General features: G+C 51.1%; 1 protein-coding gene across 5 annotated transcripts in view; it reads left to right on the top strand.

Annotated features, from left to right (window-relative positions):
- Positions 1-16,031, top strand: part of STPG1 (sperm tail PG-rich repeat containing 1) — a 51,068-nt gene extending 35,037 nt beyond the window's left edge. For 3 of the 5 annotated variants that reach the window (XM_082684693.1, XM_082684696.1, XM_082684692.1), the window contains 5 exons: positions 26-134; positions 2,653-2,718; positions 3,849-4,014; positions 12,441-12,631; positions 14,752-16,031. In XM_082684693.1, coding sequence (XP_082540819.1) covers positions 26-134; positions 2,653-2,718; positions 3,849-4,014; positions 12,441-12,631; positions 14,752-14,828 — 609 coding nt within the window. In that variant the 3' untranslated portion in view covers positions 14,829-16,031. The remainder of the gene's footprint in view (positions 1-25; positions 135-2,652; positions 2,719-3,848; positions 4,015-12,440; positions 12,632-14,751) is intronic. The other 2 variants (XM_082684694.1, XM_082684695.1) reach the window with 2 other exon arrangements.
- The last annotated feature ends 3,808 nt before the right edge of the window (positions 16,032-19,839 follow it).

Below are 19,839 nucleotides of genomic sequence, written 5' to 3'. Positions count from 1 at the left end.
ACTCGTGCTTGTGTTCTCCCCCCAGACCTCTGTCTCTTACTGCAAGCAGAGAAACAACGTCTGTGCCCAAGCCGGGTTTCTGTCCAAAACCCAGAGAGGATTTTTCAGTGTCGCTGAAACAGGACCTGCCCCAGGTAAGCAGCCAGCCACCTGGCAAGGGCCTTGACCTCAGGGTTAACGTACCAGATCGGCTCTGTGGGGCACCATGGCTTCATAGGGAGTCTCTTTGGAAAGAGTTCGGCTTTGGAGGAAGCGGGGATGTTGAACAGGTGTTGAACAAAAAGGAGAAAGCTAAGGAAACAAAGACTGTTCTGGAAATGGCCCTAAAGCAGCCTCACTGGCCTCCCTTTTCATGACCAGGCACCTCTGCTCTGGATGGCCAGATGGGGAAGTGGCTTCTCACCACAGAAGGGTGCACATCCCCATGCCCCAGGTGTCCCTACAGTCTCTGAGGGTGCAGGGGAGGGGTGTACTCAATACACTGAGTGTCCAGACCCTTCCTTTCCTCCTGAGCCTAGAGGGCACTTTGTCAGTTAGTCACCAAGCACTGGAAAATAGCTCCGTTTACTCAGAGCCTACTCCGTGCTAAGAATTTTCCACACAGTCCTTGCACATCTGTTTTCCTTGGCTTGTACTCTCAGTGGGGCTTTTCTGGTGAGGAAAGGGGGCTCAGAGAGTGGTAGTGAGCTGCCCCGCATCACACAGCGGACAGACGGCAGGCCTAGGCCCAGAGGTGTGTCTCTGAGGAGACTATTACCTCAGTTAGCCCACAGTGACTTTTGAAACGGCCCCAAGAGCTGGCCTGCAAGTGTTTTCCTCTCTGGACTGGGAAAGCTGTTGCTCTGTCCTGTTCTCTCAGTCTGCTTCCTGCTTCCAGCCTCAGTGAAAGGTTTCCAGAGAGGTCAGGCCAGGCCGCCATTGGCACTCTGGGAGCCCTCGTCAGAGCAGACCTTCCCCAGTGGGTCCTGCAGATCTCCCGTCCCCACAGCAGGGAGCTTGAGCCCCAGAGCTGAGGGGAGGAGCAGGGAGGGTTTGCCTGCTCAGTCACACCTCTTGGAGGCGGGGTGTGGATAAAATTGCAGGCCTGTCGGATTTCACCAAATCCAGATTAAAGTTGAGAAGATCAGTCTGAAGCTGAATAACAAAACCAGCCCTAATTAGGAGGCTAAACCCAGGCTAAAACTCCCCTGGCTTGCATCATCAGAGGCAAAGCCCCACCTTGTTTGTTTATACAGAGCAAAGCCAGCATCCCCGGGAGTCTGGCCAGAGGCCCTGCCTGTGAGCCCTGGGATGTGGGCACCTTCCCAGCCTGCCCATGCATCCACTCCTTCCAGGAGGGTCTTCAGGGGTCCCCAGCCCCTGGTCCTGGAGCAGGGCAGGGAGAGGTGGGTACCAGTGCGTGCTAAACTCCTACTGTGTGCCAGAGGCTTTACGTTTCTCATCGAATGATCTCCAGACCCTGTGGAGATGGTGGCTGGCACACAATCGTGTGCTCAGAAAGCGTGAGCTACTGCTATTATGCGTCCCCATTGTACAGGCAAAAATGATACCCAGGGTCCCACTGGTGGATTGGAGTCTGGGCCCTTCCCACTGGATACCTGGTGCCTTAGTCACTCCCCACCCAAAACTTGCCTGGGGAATCTGTGACGAACAATCCGTTTTGACCTGTTGGAAATAACTCTGGCTGCTCCTTCTCCTCCTTGGCGGAGGGGGGGGGGGTAGTGTGCAGATGTGGAACTGTAATTGACACCCCCTGCTGGGTCTCTGGCCCTGGCCCAGCTGCTCTGGGGACCCCTTCCTCAGGGGCAGAGGGTCAGGACTGGCCTACCTTAAACTCTGAGCAAAATGCTCACTGTCACACATCTGCTGGTTGGGTTTTCTAGTTTCCACCTGCCAAGCATGTCACAAATGTCCTCTTTTCTATTTTTCCTTAAAATTAAAAAAAAGCTATCAGGCTAAGGGGAAAGGCCAAGGTTAAAATGTCACTTGAAAAATGTGGGTTTCAGAATGGGAATTGCACTGTGAGATCCACATCGCGTTGTCTTCCAAACACACTCAGGAAAGGACGAGAAGGAAATACACCAGAGGTTATTCTTGGTTCTCTCTGAGACTCGGGAGCACAAGTGTCTTTTTCTCCTTGCTTCTGCTTTTCAGCATTTGATAATCAAGTGATTGCTTTAAGCTCTCTGTGGAAGGGAAAAAAAAATACATTTGTATATGTATAAACATATACATATTTACACGTTCATGAGAGAAAAAGAAACAAACTATGAGAGATGTATACCAATATTATAAAGGCTGCTAATTGGACATTTGCCTTTTGTTAACTTAACCATATATTGGGAACATCTTTTCATGTTATTAAAAAACCTCCTAAGAATATCATTTTGAAACAGACGTATGGCATTCCATTGGATGGTGGTACCATTAAGTTAAGGACCAAATGGCCTTTTATTGAAAATGTAGGTTGTTTTAAACTGCTCACTATATAGAGAGCAAACATCCCTGTAGCTCACAGCTTGTGTACAATCAAGATTATTTCCTTGTATTAATTGCTTAAATTGAAATTGCCAAGTCAAAAGTATGTAAAATATTTCAGTGGTTTTTGTTTTGTTTTGTTTCTTTTCTATCTGGGACCAAATTGCCCTTCAGCAGAGAGGTCATTTATTCTCCTGCTTCTACAAGGCACCTGTATCTCCTCACCTTTGCCACCACTGGGTATGATCATTCAAAGAGCATCTTGCTAATACCCCATGTTGTTTTCAGTACATTTGTAATGGAAAACTACATTTATTTGAAACAAAATCAATCTTACCATGTTTAGAGAACTTGAAATATTTTCCCCACCCATAATGTTACCACTTTTCTGGGTTCCCACGTATTTTTATCCAGATGGATCCATTTATACCTGGTACATATAGTGACTTTTAGGTATTATTTTCACTCTTTTTTTTCCCCCCCTAAAAACATGGCCATGTGGCTTTATGGTCTCCATGTTTATCATGGCCAGGGCTGATCTTGCACTAGACTGGGCTGCTGGGCCCAGCACGGTGCCTCTGCTCTTGGACCTTCAGGCCACGTACACTTCTCACACTGTGGCCACTGCTGTTATGTATGTGTCTATGCTTAGAGCTTTTCCCCTATGCTGAATAATTTCTTTAATTTCTGAGTAATGGGAAAGCTGGGTCAGAGGATCCAGGCATCCTCAAATTTCTGGTCAGTACTCCCTCTTTGTACTCCAAAACACCTATACCCCCGACAGGGCTCCCAACAATTCAGGGGTGAGACTGCCTTCTGTTCCCCCAGTCCAGGACCTTCTCTTCCTCTACAGCCAAATTTATTTTACTCTCTCAGTTTCTTGAAACAGGGCATGGTGGGAAAGCGTGGACTTTGGAGATGGGTGGCCCCGGGTCACATAATAGGTACTCAATAAATATTTGTCGATCGTATAATAGTTACTAAATGACTACCATGTGCCAGAAACTTCAATATTATCCAACTGTCCTAACCACCCTGTTGCTGGAAAAATTATTCTTACCTTATGGAGGAGGAAGCTGGGCTTAGTTCCTGGTTAGATGAAATCTTTTTTGGCAAATCATTCAATATCTCCAAGTCTCCATTTCTACCTCTCTAGAATGGAGGTGACAGTGACCCATAACTGGGCTACTGTGAGCATGTTTCCTCGAGGATGAGTGTGATTTTCAGTGATTTCAGGGAGCCCTTCCATCAGACCACCGTAGAGAGATAGCCCCTTCTAGTGTTAAATGTATTCTTACGTGTGAAGTAGTGCTTTTCATTTACTTGAGAAGAGTTCCTTATTCTGTTATTTAAAATGTCTTTCTTCTTAGGACATTATAATATCAACGAATCCCTTGTGAAGCAGTCGCCAAAGGTATTAATGTCTTGTTTTAAATCAAAAACTGAACGTGGATTAAAACTGACATCAACGGGCCCAGGACCTGGTTATTACAACCCCAATGATCACACCAAGATTCTGAAAAAGACTCTTATCCCGTGAGTCCTGATTATTCTAGTCTTTCTTTGGAAAGGTGGCTCTGGGGAAGGACCCAACAGAAGCAGAAAATAAAGGGGTGTCACTGGTTGGCAGGACACAGCTTCAGGTCCCTCTCCCTTGTTGACGTAGTGGGTGCTCAATAAATACTTACTGAATGCTTGATGTTTATTGAGCAACTGCTATGTGCCGGGAACATAGCCTCTTCCTCAACCATCATCATGACTCTATTGTAAGAATTATTATTCTCACTCCATAGACTGGGAAGCTGCACTACAGTGAGCCTGAGGCTTTGCCTGTGGGCACACAGCTAACGTGAAATGCCCCTGGGAATCAGGCTCAGGACTGTCTATCTTGGTGCTAACATTATTCTATTTTTATAACATAACATCTTTGCTGGGGTGGCAAGATATATAGCAGCAAGGGCCTGTCATAGTTTTGTACGTATAGATTGAAAGTCTAGACCACAGAGTTGGTCAGACCTGCCGGATTTGAACTTCAGCTCTGCTGTTTTCATGCTGTGCGACCTAGGGCACTGTACTAAACCTTCTGAGCCTCCATGTTCTCATCTGTGGAGTAAAGTGGGGATAATTCATGCCTTGTAGGTTGCTTTGAGATCTGATGTTTGCCGTAGGATAGGTGCAAATGGTGACAGCATTAGCACACACACATTTAAAAAGTGAAGATGGGGATTCTTGTTAACATGTTTAATATCCTATGTGTTTAATAGTACCTTCACCAAACAGGTTCAAGAACTCGCAAGGCTTATTTATTCCTCAGGTGGTTCTAGAGCTAGAACTAACTGTAAGTTCAGGCTGCCTGTCACCATCTAAGACCTCACCCCAGTACAGTCCTCTCCAGGTAGGACTGGTCCCTGTTGGGGAGATCTGACCTGCAGGGTGCCCCCCGCCCCACAGGGGTTAGGCAGGTAGCTAGGTTCATACCCACAGCAGGTCAGAAGTCCAGGCAACCAGGAGAGGCTGGCAACGTTGTGCCTAGTCTGACCATCAGCGCAGGACAAGAAGATGGGGTTGAGGAGACGAGCAAGGCATGAACAGGCCAAATTAGACTTGGATCTGGAGAAAGGATTCAGACCTCAGATGGAATCCATGAGTAAGTCCCTTCTGTCCTTCAGTTCTTGGGTTCTGTAGATTGGGCCCTCAGAGGTTCCAGGGCTCAAAACAGGACGGTCTCCAGCAACAGGCTCTTTCTGAATTATCAGGGACTCCCGCCTATGGGCGGGCTTAGGGCACCACTGCGCACCACCTTTCCCCTGCTGAGCCAGCGAACAGAAGGGGTGGGGGATGGGCTTTGGAGCTAGCAGAACTGGGTGTGAGTCATGGCTCTGTCCCTTGCAGACGCTATCCCTCTCCAAGCCTCAGTTTCCATGTTATTAAGTGGAGATAAGGGTCTTATTGCATAGGGGTTCTGGGAGGGTTAGATGAGACTGTTCTCCTTAGAGCAGCTGCTATTCCGTATCCAATGGCGTATGAGCATATAGGGTACAACTCCTTGGTATAGCCACTCAGGCCCCCTAGTTTGAATCTGGAAGCTTCTTCGAGGAAGAAGTAAAAAGGAGAGTGGAGAGCACTCAGTGTTGAGGTGCTTTCCGCAGACAAGTGCCATTTGGGCTTTGCTAAAGTTTGGACAAGTGGTTTGAAATAATTCTCATTTTATGGCATTTGCGTCTGTCAGTCAATAAGCTCTGTAGGTTTCTGGGTCTGTGCTGGAGGCTGTGGGGGTGCTCGGGTAAACAGGGCACCAGATGACCTTCCGCTGGGCTTACCTGGGAACAACTCCAGAGCAAAGCAGAGGCATGCGCCACAAAATGCTGGATCATGTGGCCCCAGGGCTCTTGGCTACCCAGATCCCCAAGGGCAGTCTTCCTAGCTGGGTGCCATGCCGTGGTGCTTGCATGTCTGAGGTTATCTGGGGATCGCTGACTGTCGATGATGCTTTGTGAATGACGGACCTTTGGTAAACAAGTCTAGGAAGCACTGAGTACGAAGCTTCTGCCCTGGGAGCGTCACGGAGTACATGGCCTAATTAAAGGTTCTGAGAAGTTCTGAAGTAAAGAAACCTATTACACCCAGTGACTCTTAAACTTGGGTTTCCCCTCATGAGTACATAACCCCCATTCGGATTCCTCCTGGTGAGTGCAGGGTGCCCAGGACATTTGCATTAACTTCCCCCAGGGTCTGGGGCTGCTCTCAGCACCCCCCTGGGCCTTATCTCTTTAGGTGTGAAAAGAAGGAAAGGTCTTTGCATTTCTGACACTCCAGGACCCTGGGTTTGCTCACCATGTCATTCAGGAGCACATACTAGGGGCAGTGAACATGGAGCCAGCCCAGACCCACAAAGGAGGCCCAAAATGTATACATTTGTAATTGACATGGGAAGGATACAGCTGAGAAACCTCTAATTGTACTTAAAAAACAAGAAGATATAATTCAAGTGTGATCCAGGATAGTCTAAACAAGCATCCATCTGTTTATGTTCAATGATGAGGAAATGAATTAATATAAAGCAAAAATACAGCTGAATACCTTGTATTGAGGGATTGATTGTTTAGACTCCAGTCTCTCGAGTTGGAATTGTTTGCTCTCCTGTGTCCCTGAAGGGTAGAGGGACAGGAGCAGTGGTAGTGGGTGGGGAGCACCTGCTGGAATCATCAGGTCTGCATTGTTTCCTCCCCATCTCTATGTAACTTCGTCAAGACTTCATGCATACCAAGTCTAAGCACAGTTCGCTCTCCTGGGCTGCATGGGGTGGCACAGAGAACCTGAGAGTCATCACCGGGTGTCCTCGTGGCTGGGGCAAGCAGCCCAGATGTCATGCCCATGTGACCTGATGTGAGGCCTATTGGTCTTCAGTTGCAAGCGCTTGGCTTGTATTTTGGGGGAGGGTCCCATCTTGCAAAAGTAACCTTTCGGCTCTGCTTTCTTGAGGATGCAGGAAGAATCAGAAGATACCAGTGGTCCCTAAAATCGTTAGTCCAATGTAACCCTCCCAAAAAAGTAAAGCCCAGGAGTTGAGGATGGGGTGAGATCCCAGGCGGGCTAGGGAGGCCGACAGGGTGCCAGGCATGGGCTTTAGCTCGTCTCTGCTCTGCTCCCAGAGCTGACAATGGGCTGTGGAGACAATGTGGCTAGTGGAGGTATATTCACACAGGATCCAAATCAGAGTTGGGCTAGTGCTGAACCTCCCACCTTCCCCATTTACCAGTTCTGGGAGCCTGGGGGTGCAAGGGCGGGGGGGGACCCTTAACTCCCAGGAATTCAAATTCAATCCTGGAAATTGTGAAATGAACACTGCGTAACGTGCTTGGGAGGCTAACATACGATAACCCAGAGAGCTCACCAGGTCTGGTTCACGGTAAGCTTTCGATACACGGAACTTGTATTTCGTATGTGAGCATACTGTACCCACCGGCTGCTTCTTGAGTGGCCCCTGGAGGGCAGGTGCTGTGCTAAGGGCTGGCAGGTGTTCAGATGACCGTGTCTGGGCTCCCTAGCTGAGGAACAGGGCACAGGTGCCTCTTGGCTGTGGCTACCTTCTGACGCAAAGCTAAGAGCATTTACCGGCTTACAGCGAGGGCTTTGGAAGAGACGTGGAGTGTTTGCTTCAGGTCTTCAATACCATCACAGTGATGACTCAGTGAATCGGAGTGAGTCAGGATAAGGGCTTTTTAGAGATCAAACTTGTCCCTCCCAGGCGCTGCCTTCCACGCACAGCAGCGAGGGGAAACGCCCACTGACATCTTTCTAACCCTTGATCTACTTCCTGGAGTTTCTAAGGCCCTCGTTTTGCACAGACACGCTGTCCTGCCACAGCCAGAGCTGAAGAATCAAACCCTGTTGGCCCCACTCCAATTTGGGTAATTATCATGACCCACCTAAAGTTCCCCTGGGATTTTCAATTAGATACGGGATGCTTCTTCCCAAGCGGCTGTAATCTGTCACCCTCTCCCCTGTTAAACAGATGCTGCATTCCACCCCAGAGGCAACCAGCTGCCCTTTAATGATGAGAAAAAATTGCCCCTTTATCCCTCCCGACCCTGGGAATCCCTGAGGCAGAGTGAATCAATGCCTGGGAGTGTCCTGAGGGTCTCGGATGCCTTCCCCGAGTGACCTGCTGGGTCCTCCTGAGACATTCATTATTCTCGGGTGATTTGCAAACAGCTCACATTGGGAGCTGCAAACGTACTTAATCCAAGTTGTGGCCAACTCAGAGCCTTTGATAGATATTTTCCTTCTACGAGGCAGGACCAGGTTGGCGTTTATAACTAAGCAATGAGGCTCATAAAAGCCCCGGTCACCATGCACTGAGGGTTGCCCTAGTCTGATGCAGCCAGACATTTGTGATCTGCCCAGCCCCACTTCACCATGGAGGGAGCAGCCCTGAACGATGATAAAGCTGTCAGGTGGAGTTCAGGTGTCTGGACTCCCCAACTTGCGGCAACCCCTCCGCTTTTCTCTGCAGTTCAGTAAATGTTCTGGGGAATAGGGACGGGTCCTCAAAGATGAGTAAGACGCAGTCCCCTGTCTTAAAGAGCTAGGCATGTACAGAGCATTAGAAAACCTAGCATGTTATGCGCAGCGAAAAGAAGGGCTAGAACATATCGAGGGCCCAGCCGTGCTGAGCTAAGAACTTTTATGGATGCCACCTAGCATCATGCTCCCAGCTCCCCTGCAGGGCAGTACAGCTACATAAAGTACAGATGAGGGTGGTGGAGCAAGGCATGGTATGCAGGTCCAGCTGGCTCCAGGACCCATGCTGATCTGTGGAGCCCCAGGAAGGGCGGTGGGGAATGGGGAGGGCAGTAGCCACAGAAGTTTCCCTGAAGGATGTGAGATGTGAAGAATGATCAGAGTTTGCAGGGAAAGGAGGAGATCCTGGCAGAAGGAACAGCACAGGCAAAGTCAAGGAATGGTCGAACAGTGTTGTGTTGGGGGTTTCTGGAAGGTCAAATGGGAGCAAGGGGCGTCGGGGGTTAGGCTGAATTGAGAGGCCATAAATAGGAGCTATTCCTCTAGCTTCTCATCGGGGTCTGTGAGGATGGATGGTCAGAAACAGGTGAACATTCTAGAAATCATGGGTGCATGAGAGCTGAAGGCCATCTAGGAGACTCAGTGGCCTCTGCCCCCTTATTCCAATTCCTGCCACATACAGCTACAGCTCATGCCTCAAGCATGATCTTGTCCCTGCTGTTTCCTCTGTGGTAAATGCCCCCTTTTCTACCTGAAGAATTCCTGCTTACCTTTCAGGGCAAATGTTAGCTCATCTAGGGTAGAATTCGGGATTCACTTAATTGGAATTTCTGCCCCTCCAACCCAGTGCAATGTTTTTATCTCTATTCTAATATTTCATGCTTTAAAAAAATAATACAAGTGAAGTACTAGTTAATATTCATAAGAATCCTGGACAGAAGGTATTCTTATGCCCCATGTCACAGAAGAAGGAACTGAGCCTCAGGGAGGCTGAGACTTCTCTAAGGTCACAGAGCTAGTGATGGGGAAGTGTGGATTCAAACCCAAGTTTGTCTGGGAGCAAAACCTATACCTTCTTAAGTTGTCACCAGCCAGGACTGTCACTAGCAGGGGATTGCCAAACCCTTGGGAACATACAGGGTCTGTGTCTCAGCACAGAACAGTCTGGACTCCTCAGAGTGCCTGGCACACGGCTGCACACGTGGCTGGCACTCTTTAAAGATCCAGAGAGCTGAGCTGCCGGCGCTGGGACTGTTGTTGGGGTGGAGGGCAAGGGACCTCTCTAGACCCTCCTGCCAAGAATTCTGGTGAGAGGGGCGCCTGGGTGGCTCAGAGGGTTAAGCCTCTGCCTTCAGCTCAGGTCATGATCTCAGGATCCTGGGATCGAGACCCACATTGGGCTCTCTGCTCAGCAGGGAGCCTGCTTCCTCCTCTCTCTCTGCCTGCCTCCCTGCCTACTTGTGATCTCTGTCTGCCAAATAAATAAAATCTTAAAAAAAAAAAATTCTGATGAGACACCAGCCCCGCCTCCTGCAGGCTATTCCCGGTTAGGACAGTAGACACCTCATGGCCGTCTCGATGAATGGGGCCTACGGATGACCTAGACCGCTGGGGTGACCTCATGCGGTGGTTGGCTCACTCCGGCTCCAGCTTTTAGGACTCAAGCCTGTCTCTCAGTGATGCCGGTCCCACACTCATCAAATTTCTGGGGGTGCTTTGAAGGGGTGACACAAGCCAGAACAAGGCGAAGCCCGCTTTCATTTCTGAGGGGAGAGGTGGTTGATCACACACTATAACCTGTTCTTCCATGTCGGCTGGAGGGGAAGAAAGAGGCATGGTTTTATTCTCCTTTTCCTGTGGGCACCTTTGTTCTAAGCACAAGCATCCCAGCCAGCTGTTCTGCGTGAGACGCGAGCCCCAAGTCAATTCACGATGACTTCCAACAGCCTGGCAGTGGGAGCGGCCAGCCTGCTTCAGGGTGACTCTATGCAAGGGGGCCCCCAGCCTCTCTTCCTGAGGCTCCGTTGCTCCCCTGAGACCAAGCAGCTGGCAAAGGCTTGCTCTGATCATCCCACTAACAACATCTGCTTTTTTATTTTAATTTTTTTTTTTTTTTTTAGTTTTTGAAGGTTTTATTTATTTATTTGAGAGAGGGAAAGAAAGAGAGCATGACTGGTATGGGGAGAGGCAGAGGAACAGGGAGAAGCAGACTCCCCGCCAAGCAGGGAGCCCGATGGGGAACTCGATCCTAGGACTCTGGGATCACGACCCAAGCCCAAGGCAGACACCCAAATGACTGAGCCACACAGGCGCCCCCACAACATCTGCTTTTATTGAGCATTTACTGTGGGCTCCACTCACCAAGTGCCTTATAGAGAGAGGGTGCCATTCCTCCTTGCTGCGGGCACAGAGAGGTCAAGGGACTGGTCTGAGGTCTCACAGCCAGTAAATGGAATTCCTGGAATTCAGATGCAGGTCTGTGGCTCTAAATCTCCAAGATTCCCCTCTGCCATTTCCCCTCTGCCGTGATGCTTTCCCCAAACTGCTAGCCCCTTGAGAGTTGAGTTCAGTGCTGGCGTTACTACCGATGGGCTCCGTGACTTGGGGTGGGGTGGGGGGGTTGCGGCTCGCTTTCTCTCTCTCTGGGCACCAATTTCTTTAGCACAATGAGGAGGCTGGATAAGACATCACTGGGTCCCCTTGAGGTCTCTGAGTTTAAAAACGCCCTCACTTCCAAAGGTGTTGGCCAAAGGGCAGCAGGGTAGCAGTGACCGGGAATCCCGGTCCCCTCCTCTGTTTGGGTGGGCGGCCTTCCAGCTGGGGTGAGTCTCTGGTGGCTGTTCAGTGCTGTGAGGACTTTCCCTTCTCTTTTGGTGAAAGACCTTAGACGAAGCCTCAGGTGAAAGGTGGGAGTGGGCAGCCCTTCCATCGCATGGCAGGGAGAGGGTTGTGATTCCCCGAACAATCCCAGAATTCCCTGGGCAACTGGCAGACCTCTGGTGGATGATTGTAGCTGGAAGGTTAGAGGTTATCGTGTCCAATCTCCTCATTTCGTAGATGGGGAGACTGAGGCCCAGAGCGAATTCATGACAGAATTAGGGCTCAGGCGCCGTTCCTTTCACCTTTCTTTTTTTTTTTTTTTTTTTTTTAATTTTATTTATTTATTTGACAGAGATCACAAGTAGGCAGAGAGGCAGGTGGGGGGGAGTGGGGGGGTGGAAACCAGGCTCCCTGCTGAGCAGAGATCCCGATGTGGGGCTCTATCCCAGGACCCTGAGATCATGACCTGAGCTGAAGGCAGAGGCTTAATGCACTGAGCCACCCACGCGCCCCCCATTCACCTTTCATGTACTCTCTCAATGATGGACCTAAAAGACTCCTTTTCCTGAAGGGCAAGGGTCATAAACTCAGAAAGGAACAATTCCAGTGTGACTGGTAAGCACGAGGCAGAAGGCTCTTGATTTCCAACCAAGTATTTGTTCACTCCCATATCCTGCTTTGCTGGGAAGATATAGTAAGATCCTGAAACGTCCATGCTGACCCAGGTCTCTTGAGATCTGCTCGTCATGGAAGGGCAGATCCCTGGAATTCAGGAGGCTTCGTCCCACTTCCTGATCCATTCAGCAGCAGCACCTCCAATGCGCCTTCTGTGTTCTCGCTCTGTGCTGGGCCCTGCCCTGCCCACTGTTTGAGGGACGTCCTTGCTCCCTAGGGCTGGTGCCATGAAACCACCATTGTGCAGAAGAGAAAAGTGAGGTCCGGGGGCCCCCAGCTCATGAGCCCCAGAAACTTGCTCCGCCTGGGCCTTCTGGTGCCTGTGCTCTCCCCATGCGGATATGTTGGTGTGGGCCAGGTCTTGGCTTGGCCTAAAAACAAGCATTTCCCCAATAGACTATTTGAGTGCTAGCTTTACATTTTGTCTTTTTTTTTTTCTGAAGGAGAAACCCCATCCTGAACTTCTCTGCACAGCCTTTGCCCCTGCCCCCGAAGCCGCCCCTCCCGGGCCCTGGGCAGTATGAGATCGTGGACTACGCAGGGCCCCCCAGACACTTCATCTCCAGTGCTGCGTTTGTGTCCAACACCAGCCGGTGGACAGCGGCCCCGTCCCAGTCAGGCCTGCCAGGCCCAGGTCAGAGGAGTGTTTCAAATGCTATAAAAACCAAATCTGGAATTGTCATTCCTGGGCCATCAAATGTCACTGATTTATGGGCTGTTTGCCAAACAGGTTACAGAGGCTTGAGTCCATCTGGAAGACCTTGTAGCTTGTGCTTTTGGAGTATGAAAGAAGTTTTTTTGTTTCTTTTTTTTTTTTTTTCAAAAATTTTATTCATTTGACAGAGATCTCAGAGACAGGCAGAGAGAGAGAGAGAGGAGAAAGCAGGCTCTCCACTGAGCAGAGAGCCCAATGCATGGCTCGATCCCAGGACCCTGAGACCATGACCCGAGCTGAAGGCAGAGGCTTTAACCCACTGAGCCACCCAGGCACTCCTGTTTTTGTTCTTTTTAAGGTGGAAGGTGTGTTAGAGTTAATCCAGGCCAGAGATTCATAACCAATGACCATGGATGTCCCAGAGGCTCAGAGATGGGCTCTAGAGGGGTCTGTGACCCTGAAATTACCTGCAGACTGGGAGCATGAAGACACTAATTTCTGGAGAAAGGGGCCATAGCTTTTATGAGATTGTCCAACATTTGCGTGCTCTTAGAAATGCTTAGCCCCCTGGCCTGGTCTGGCCGAATCGCTTGACAACTGGGGAAGGCCTGGAGAGCAAGGTGTGCACTGAGCCACAGTGAGGGAGGGGCAGACAGAGCCATGGGCTATTTCCCCTCCGTGCCCTCTGTGCCGTGTTGTGACAAGGCACGCCAGGGACTATTCCCTGGGACCGTTCCCAGGAGGTATCTAGGTCTGTGCCCTTTCCAGATGGCTGACTTGGGGGGACCCTGTCACCTCTTGAAAGTTAACAGTGTGAGGGACCTTCTCCAGCGGCTGGTCTCTGTACTCCCTGACCTCTTCATAGTTCTCCTAGAGCCCTTCAGCCACTTGCCACCCCCTGATGTCAGCCAGAGCTGGAGGACCTGGGGACAGACAGGTGTGCTAGCTGGCTGGCAGCCTGAGAGAAGGAAGGCAGAGCTGAAGGGACTGCAGGTCTGTGTAAGTCAGTCTTTCAGTGAGGACTGGTGAGGCTCCCACCATGAGGAGACAGAGGTCACCTAGCTCGGTGCTTACGACCAGGGATGTCAGTCTGGTAGGGGAGATATACCCTCCCCTTCAGGCATACGAGTGCGTAGAACATCGGGTGGACAGGACAGGGAAAGCAGATCTTAGAGCTTCGGAAATGTAGAAACAAAGGATAATCGAGTCAAGAAGACTGCAGAGGTTGGACCTGGGGGTCACTGGTCAGCTCAGGCAGAGCTTAGCTCCATATGCACAGTGGGCTCCAGGAGGCCCGGGGCCCAGCGAGGATCCTTGACTGCACGTGTGTGGCCCAGGCCTCTAGAAGCTTTTCCTGGGGGTCTCCTCCCTGCAGCACACGGTGTGGGACACCTGGCACCTGGGCGCAGGCCACTTCCTGCTGCCAGGATCACCGGCAGCGTGGGCTTCCCTGGGAGGGGGTGCTGGGAGTAAGCCCCACACAAACATCTGCCTTCTTGCTTCCGGTGGGCTGCCTGGTGCTCCCGGGGGCTTGGACCCCCAATAACCAAATCAGCATCCTTTTGGGAGTTTCCATTCACCCCGGTGTGGTCCTGGCCGCTGATCTAGAGAAAACGTGGCTGCAGTCATCATGGCTTTTACTTTTCTGGAAATTTCTTTCTTTTTTTAAGTAGGCTCCACACCCAGTGTGGAGCTTGAACTCACCACCCAGAGATCCAGACTCAAAGGCTCTGTCAACTAAGCCAGCCAGGCACCCTCTTCTGGAAATTTCTGAACGAAATGAAAACAAAACCCCACCACGTTGACACCTGGCTTCTTTAAAAGTATTGCTTTACTCCATTGTTTTTTCAAATCTGATAGAAAACTCTTTGGTGAATTTTTCTTCTGTTAAAGAAGTTGCAGGGAGTTAAAGAAGGCCAAAAGCCAGAGTTCAAGTCCAGCATCAGCCAGGCCAGGCCCTTCCCCTCTCCGCCTCCCCATGTGTGAGACACAGGGGCAGGACAGGGCTACCCCAGCATTGCCAGGGGCTGGAGCAGCTGGGCTTTGCATTTTTAATTCTAATTTTAATTTTAATTCTCTCTCCCTCTCTTGCCTCACAGCCACGTACAGGCCGGAATTCCCTGGAAAGCAGTCCTTTCTCTACAACGAGGACAACAAATGGATCCCGGTGTTGTAGGGCCCTCACACAAGCTCAGGGAGGACCCTGGCCACCAGCTGCCCCACCCAGGATTTTTGGGACGTTCATTCAGAGAATGTCCGTTTCGTGTACGACAGATGACTCCCTGTGGGCAGCTCTGCGCCCCTCCGCTCCGCCCCAGCTGCTACTGAGCTGGGCTCCTGCATTTGTCCTTGTCTTGAGCTGTCCCCTGGAGACTGGGCGTCCATATCTACTGACTCCAGTGGTTTCCTGAGCAGAAATGAGGAGTGGACAGAGCCTCTCTTGTTTACCTCGCCATGCACCTGTCCATGCTGGCTTCCGCGGGCCTCCCCGCGGATGTAAGGGGCTGCTGAGCTCAGACTCCAGCGAGAAGGCGGCCAACAGCAGATTCCCCGTCTAGAGGCCTGATGCTGAGCCATGGCTCTGGGCTCCAGAGCACACCTGCAGGATGGACCGCACAGGACCGCAGCCCAGGCACACTCGCATCCTTCAGCCTTGACCCCCAGACTTCCCCTGGAGTCTCCGGAGCTGGGAAGGCCCAGAGGCGCTTGTGATAGACACGGAAGGATTGCCTGGGCCCTGGCCTCCAGCTAGATCTTTGTGTCTCCCATTCAGGAAGAGCACAGCAGCCAGTCACTGTGGTCACTTCTGCTCATTACCCACCTTCCGGAGGGGCCACCGCATCCCGTGGGTGGCTCAGTATTTGGCAGCCCACGTGGGCAGGAGGCTGCCAGAACCAGGGCCCTGGAAACTGTGATTCTGAGGGGCAGGGAGGCCACACACCACTTGGTGCCTGTGGGTCCTTGCTTTCCCCGGGACTTCCCTGTCCCCAGGCCTGGCCTCTGTCTCCTTCCAGACCTGCTGCTCCAGCTTGACACAGTCTTCGGTGGATCTTCTCTGGCCTGCCAAATTGGCTTCCTCCTGGCAAAAGGAAGAGGTTCCCAAAGAACCAAGGGGAGCTGGAACTGAGCACTTGCCCCAAATACCGATGTTGTTCACGTCTGCCAGAGCAAGGCTCTGCTGCAGCCCCCTCCCTGCTCCACACACAGTCAAGGCCTCTGACTACCTGGGCCCCGCCTCTGACTTTTCTCTGTGACCAGAGAACGGGTTTCCTGTCCGAATGGCCGCTGACTGGCCCTCCCTTTGGGGACAGGTGGGTGAGGAAGAGGCGGGGAGACGGATAGAATACCACATCCAATTAAACTGAATTCTTGCATCTCACGAAAGCTGGCCTTTTTGTAAACCCCAGATTCCCACCAGTGCCCGCTGCTCTGAGATGAGCGGGAGGTGGCCTGGAGCTCCTGGCAAAGCGCCACAAAAGGCAGGACCTGGAGGCAGGATGGCTTGGGCTCCCCTCTTGTCAGGTCCGTAGCTTTTCCTTGAGGGAAAAGAGTTGGATTCGAATTCCGGGGCTCAAGGTCAACACTTTCAGGGGCTGGGCAGGTAGTGCGTGGAGGAAAGTAGGTAAGACCGGTATGGGGAGGGGGGTCCAAGGCCGCCTGTCTAAAGGGACATCTAGTAAGTATCCAGCTAACTGTGGCCAGATCTACAGAGTTTCAACAGAAATCTGGAAGTCCTCAAAATGTGAAATCTCCTGACTGAAGATGTTGACAACCATCTTTCAACTTGAAGTTTTCTGTTGAGGCTAAAGGAAACTTCTGCAGGCCATCCATTGTCCACTTGGGTTGTAGAAGTTCTGGAAGACCCTTTTGAAGCTGGCATTTGATGTTGTACCTTTCTTTGACCACAGACTCTGGACAATGGGGCCAGACCCCAAAGTCTTGGTTTTTAGGTCCCTCTGACCCTGGGGGACCTTTAGCAGATGCTTGGGCTGGGTGCCGCCAGCCCTGGGGTCTCTGTGCGCAGAGGCTGGGAAATGCATGGGAAAACGAGTCAGGTCTCTCTAGCCCTTGGGCAGCTGGGCTGAGCACCGGCAGGTAAGGGCTGTCTCTCCAGAGGAGCGCCCTCCACATGGGATCAGGAAAGAGGGAACTCTGTGGGGAAAATGGCAGGGCTGTGCTTGGCCAGTCTGAATCTGGCTTCTGTTGAATACATGACAAGCTGAGGCCCTGAGCTCAGAGGGTCTGTTTTGACCATATCTAGCCTCTCGTAATGTGTCACGAGCTGCCTATAGCTCTGTCCAGACTCTGGCCATATGTTAGGATCACCTTGGGAGCTGTTATAGAAACAGGCTGCTCAGGCCCAAACCCTCAGAGTTCTGATGTAATTGATCTGAGGTAGGGTCTGGGCCTTGGTATCTGTATTGATGTTCTTAGCATGATGATGATAATGTATTTAGTTAGGGTTAGGACACACTGATCCTTTTTTTTTTTTTTTAAGATTTTATTTATTTGGCAGACAGCGATCACAATTAGGCAGAGAGACAGGCAGAGAGAGAGAGGAGGAAGCAGGCTCCCTGCTGAGCAGAGAGCCCAACTCAGGGCTCCATCCCAGGACCCTGGGATCATGACCAGAGCCAAAGGCAGAGGCTTTAACCCACTGAGCCGCCCAGGAGCTCCCACACTGATTGTTCAATAAAGTATTTTCCAAATGTTAATGTGCATGCCAGTCACTTGGATAGTTTGTTATTAAAAGCCAAATTCTGTAGGTCTATGGTGGGGCCTGGGAGCCTGCATGTGATTTTCAAAATTTTTTTAAAGATTTTATTTATTTATTTGACACATAGAGATAGATCAGAAGTAGGCAGAGAAGGAGGCAGAGAGAGGGGGAAGCAGGCTCCCCGCTAAGCAGAGAGCCTGACGTGGGGCTCGATCCCAGGACCCTGAGATCATGACCTAAGCTGAAGGCAGAGGCTTTAACCCACTGAGCCACCCAGGTGCCCCAAGATTTTATCTATTTTTTTGAGAGAGAGTGAATGAGAGAGAGAGGGAGAGAGCATGAGAAGGGGGAGGGTCAGAGGGAGAAGCAGACTCCCTGCCGAGCAGGGAGCCCGATGCAGGACTCGATCCTAAGACTCCAGGATCATGACCTGAGCTGAAGGCAGTCACTTAACCAACTGAGCCACCCAGGCACCCCATCATTCTCAATGTTTTTTAAAAAATTGAAATATAATTGACATGCAACTTTGTATTAATTTGAGGCATAAGCATTTCTAGGGAGCTCTCAGGCGATGCTGATCCTGCTGGTCCCTGGACCGCACTCAGAGTAGCGAGGGTCCGATAAATATACTTAATTACTGAACTCTGGCCTGCCTTTTATTCCCTCATCCGCTGTTTTTCTATTTGCCTTCCTTCCACCCCCTCTTTCTTTTCCTCCCCCCCTCCCTCCTCCTGCTTCCTCCTCCTCCATCACACCGGCTTTCCTCCTCCATCCCTTTCCCCCTCACTGGGTGCTTGTCTCCCAGGGGAACACCACCAGGCAGGGGACGCCCTCTCCACCAGCAGACGGCCACCTTCCCAAAGTGACTCCCGTTTGGAAAGGACTTACCTTTACTCCTTCCCCCTTTGACTCTTTGGAGCAAAACTCAGTCCTAGAACAGAGCTGTTGGGCTCAGGAGGCATCCTTGGCCCCTGACTTCTCGGAAGGCAGGCCTCTTTCTGAGGTCCAAATGGCCCTTGTAGGCACGGACAGCCCTGGTCTCATCATCTGGTGGCTGTGATAAGGAGTACTGAGCCCTGGTGGTTTTCCTGCGGCAGCTGGATGGCGGGCGTGGGGCTGCCCGGCTCCCTTCCTGAGCTCTGTGGCAGGCTCTGCACGGATACGAATTCCTTGTCTGTTGGCAGATGATAAAGGCTTCAAGGCCTATATAATTACGGCGTCTCTGGAGCGGTGGTTCTTGACCTTGACTGCACACTGTAATCACCAGGGGTGGGGTGGGGTGGGCGGGGGCTTTAAAAAGTTCTGAGGTCTGGGTCCACCCCCAGAAATTCTGATTTGAATGCTCCAGCGTGGGGGCGCCTGACTGGCTCAGTTGGTAGAGCATGTGACGCTTGATCTCGGGGTTGTGAGTTCGAGTCCCACATTGGGTATAGAGTTACTTAAAAACAAAATTTTACTTTATTTTGCTCTAAGATTTTTTTATTTATTTGACAGAATGAGGGAGAGAGAGAGAGACAGCAAGAGAGGGAACACAAGCAGGGAGATTGGGAGGAGAGAAGGCAGGCTTCCTGCTGAGCTGGGAGCTCTATGTGGGGCTCGATCCCAAGTCCCCAGGATCATGACCTGAGCCGAAGGCAGGTGCTCAATGACTGAGCCACCCAGGAACCCCCAAACAAATAAAATAAAATAAAATAATAGATAAAGAAATGCTCCGGGTTGTGGGATCTGGGCACTGGGGAGAGGGGTAAAATCCGCCCAGGTGATTCTAAGGGGCAAACCAAGGTGGAGAAGTGCCACCTGCCTGCTTCCCAGCTGCTGCTGGGAGGGGAGCTGGCAGGAAGCTCAAGAAGGAAGGAAATGAACAGGTGCTGAGCATCCCCAGTGCTCCTGGCAGGGTGCTGACCCTCCGCACACACCCAGCCTTCCCTTCCTCCTGCGTCGTCCTGTGCTGACAGCTTGGGTGACGTCATAGCCGTAGTGAGGCCCGAATGGACGCGGGCACTTGGATGCCTACAGCGTCCCTTGAGCTGTGCCATGTGAGCCGTATGGGGGTCTGAGGCCCCAGGAGACACCAGGAATACTGATCCAGGCATCAAATTTTTGTTCATCGTGGATTTTTTTTTTTTTTTTGCCTTTATAAAAAACCAAACCAAACAAAACTTTGCATTGGTTTATCTTAATTGCTGGGCTCTTGACTCCTCCTAAATTGTGTGCCTGAGATCTGCTGGCCTGACCCTAGTCCTAGCCTCAGCCCTGACTCCAGGCAGTGTGGCGGGAATTAGGACCACTGGCTCTGACTGTCAGAGCTGAGGAACTCTTGGAGGCATCTGTAGTTTACAAATGTTTTAAAAGTTTTGTTCAAACAAAAGCTTACGGGAAACACTGATTTGTAAATGGCGAAAAGCTGATCTGCTATAAGTGAAGTCAGGAGGGTCCTCAGGGGTTGCAGCTGTCCCCTCCCCCACATCGA

This window comes from Mustela nivalis (assembly GCF_964662115.1).
Source record: "Mustela nivalis genome assembly, chromosome: 10".
Lineage (NCBI taxonomy): Eukaryota > Metazoa > Chordata > Mammalia > Carnivora > Mustelidae > Mustela > Mustela nivalis.
Note: the sequence above shows the minus strand (reverse complement) of the source record. Positions and strands in the feature narration are given on the sequence as shown.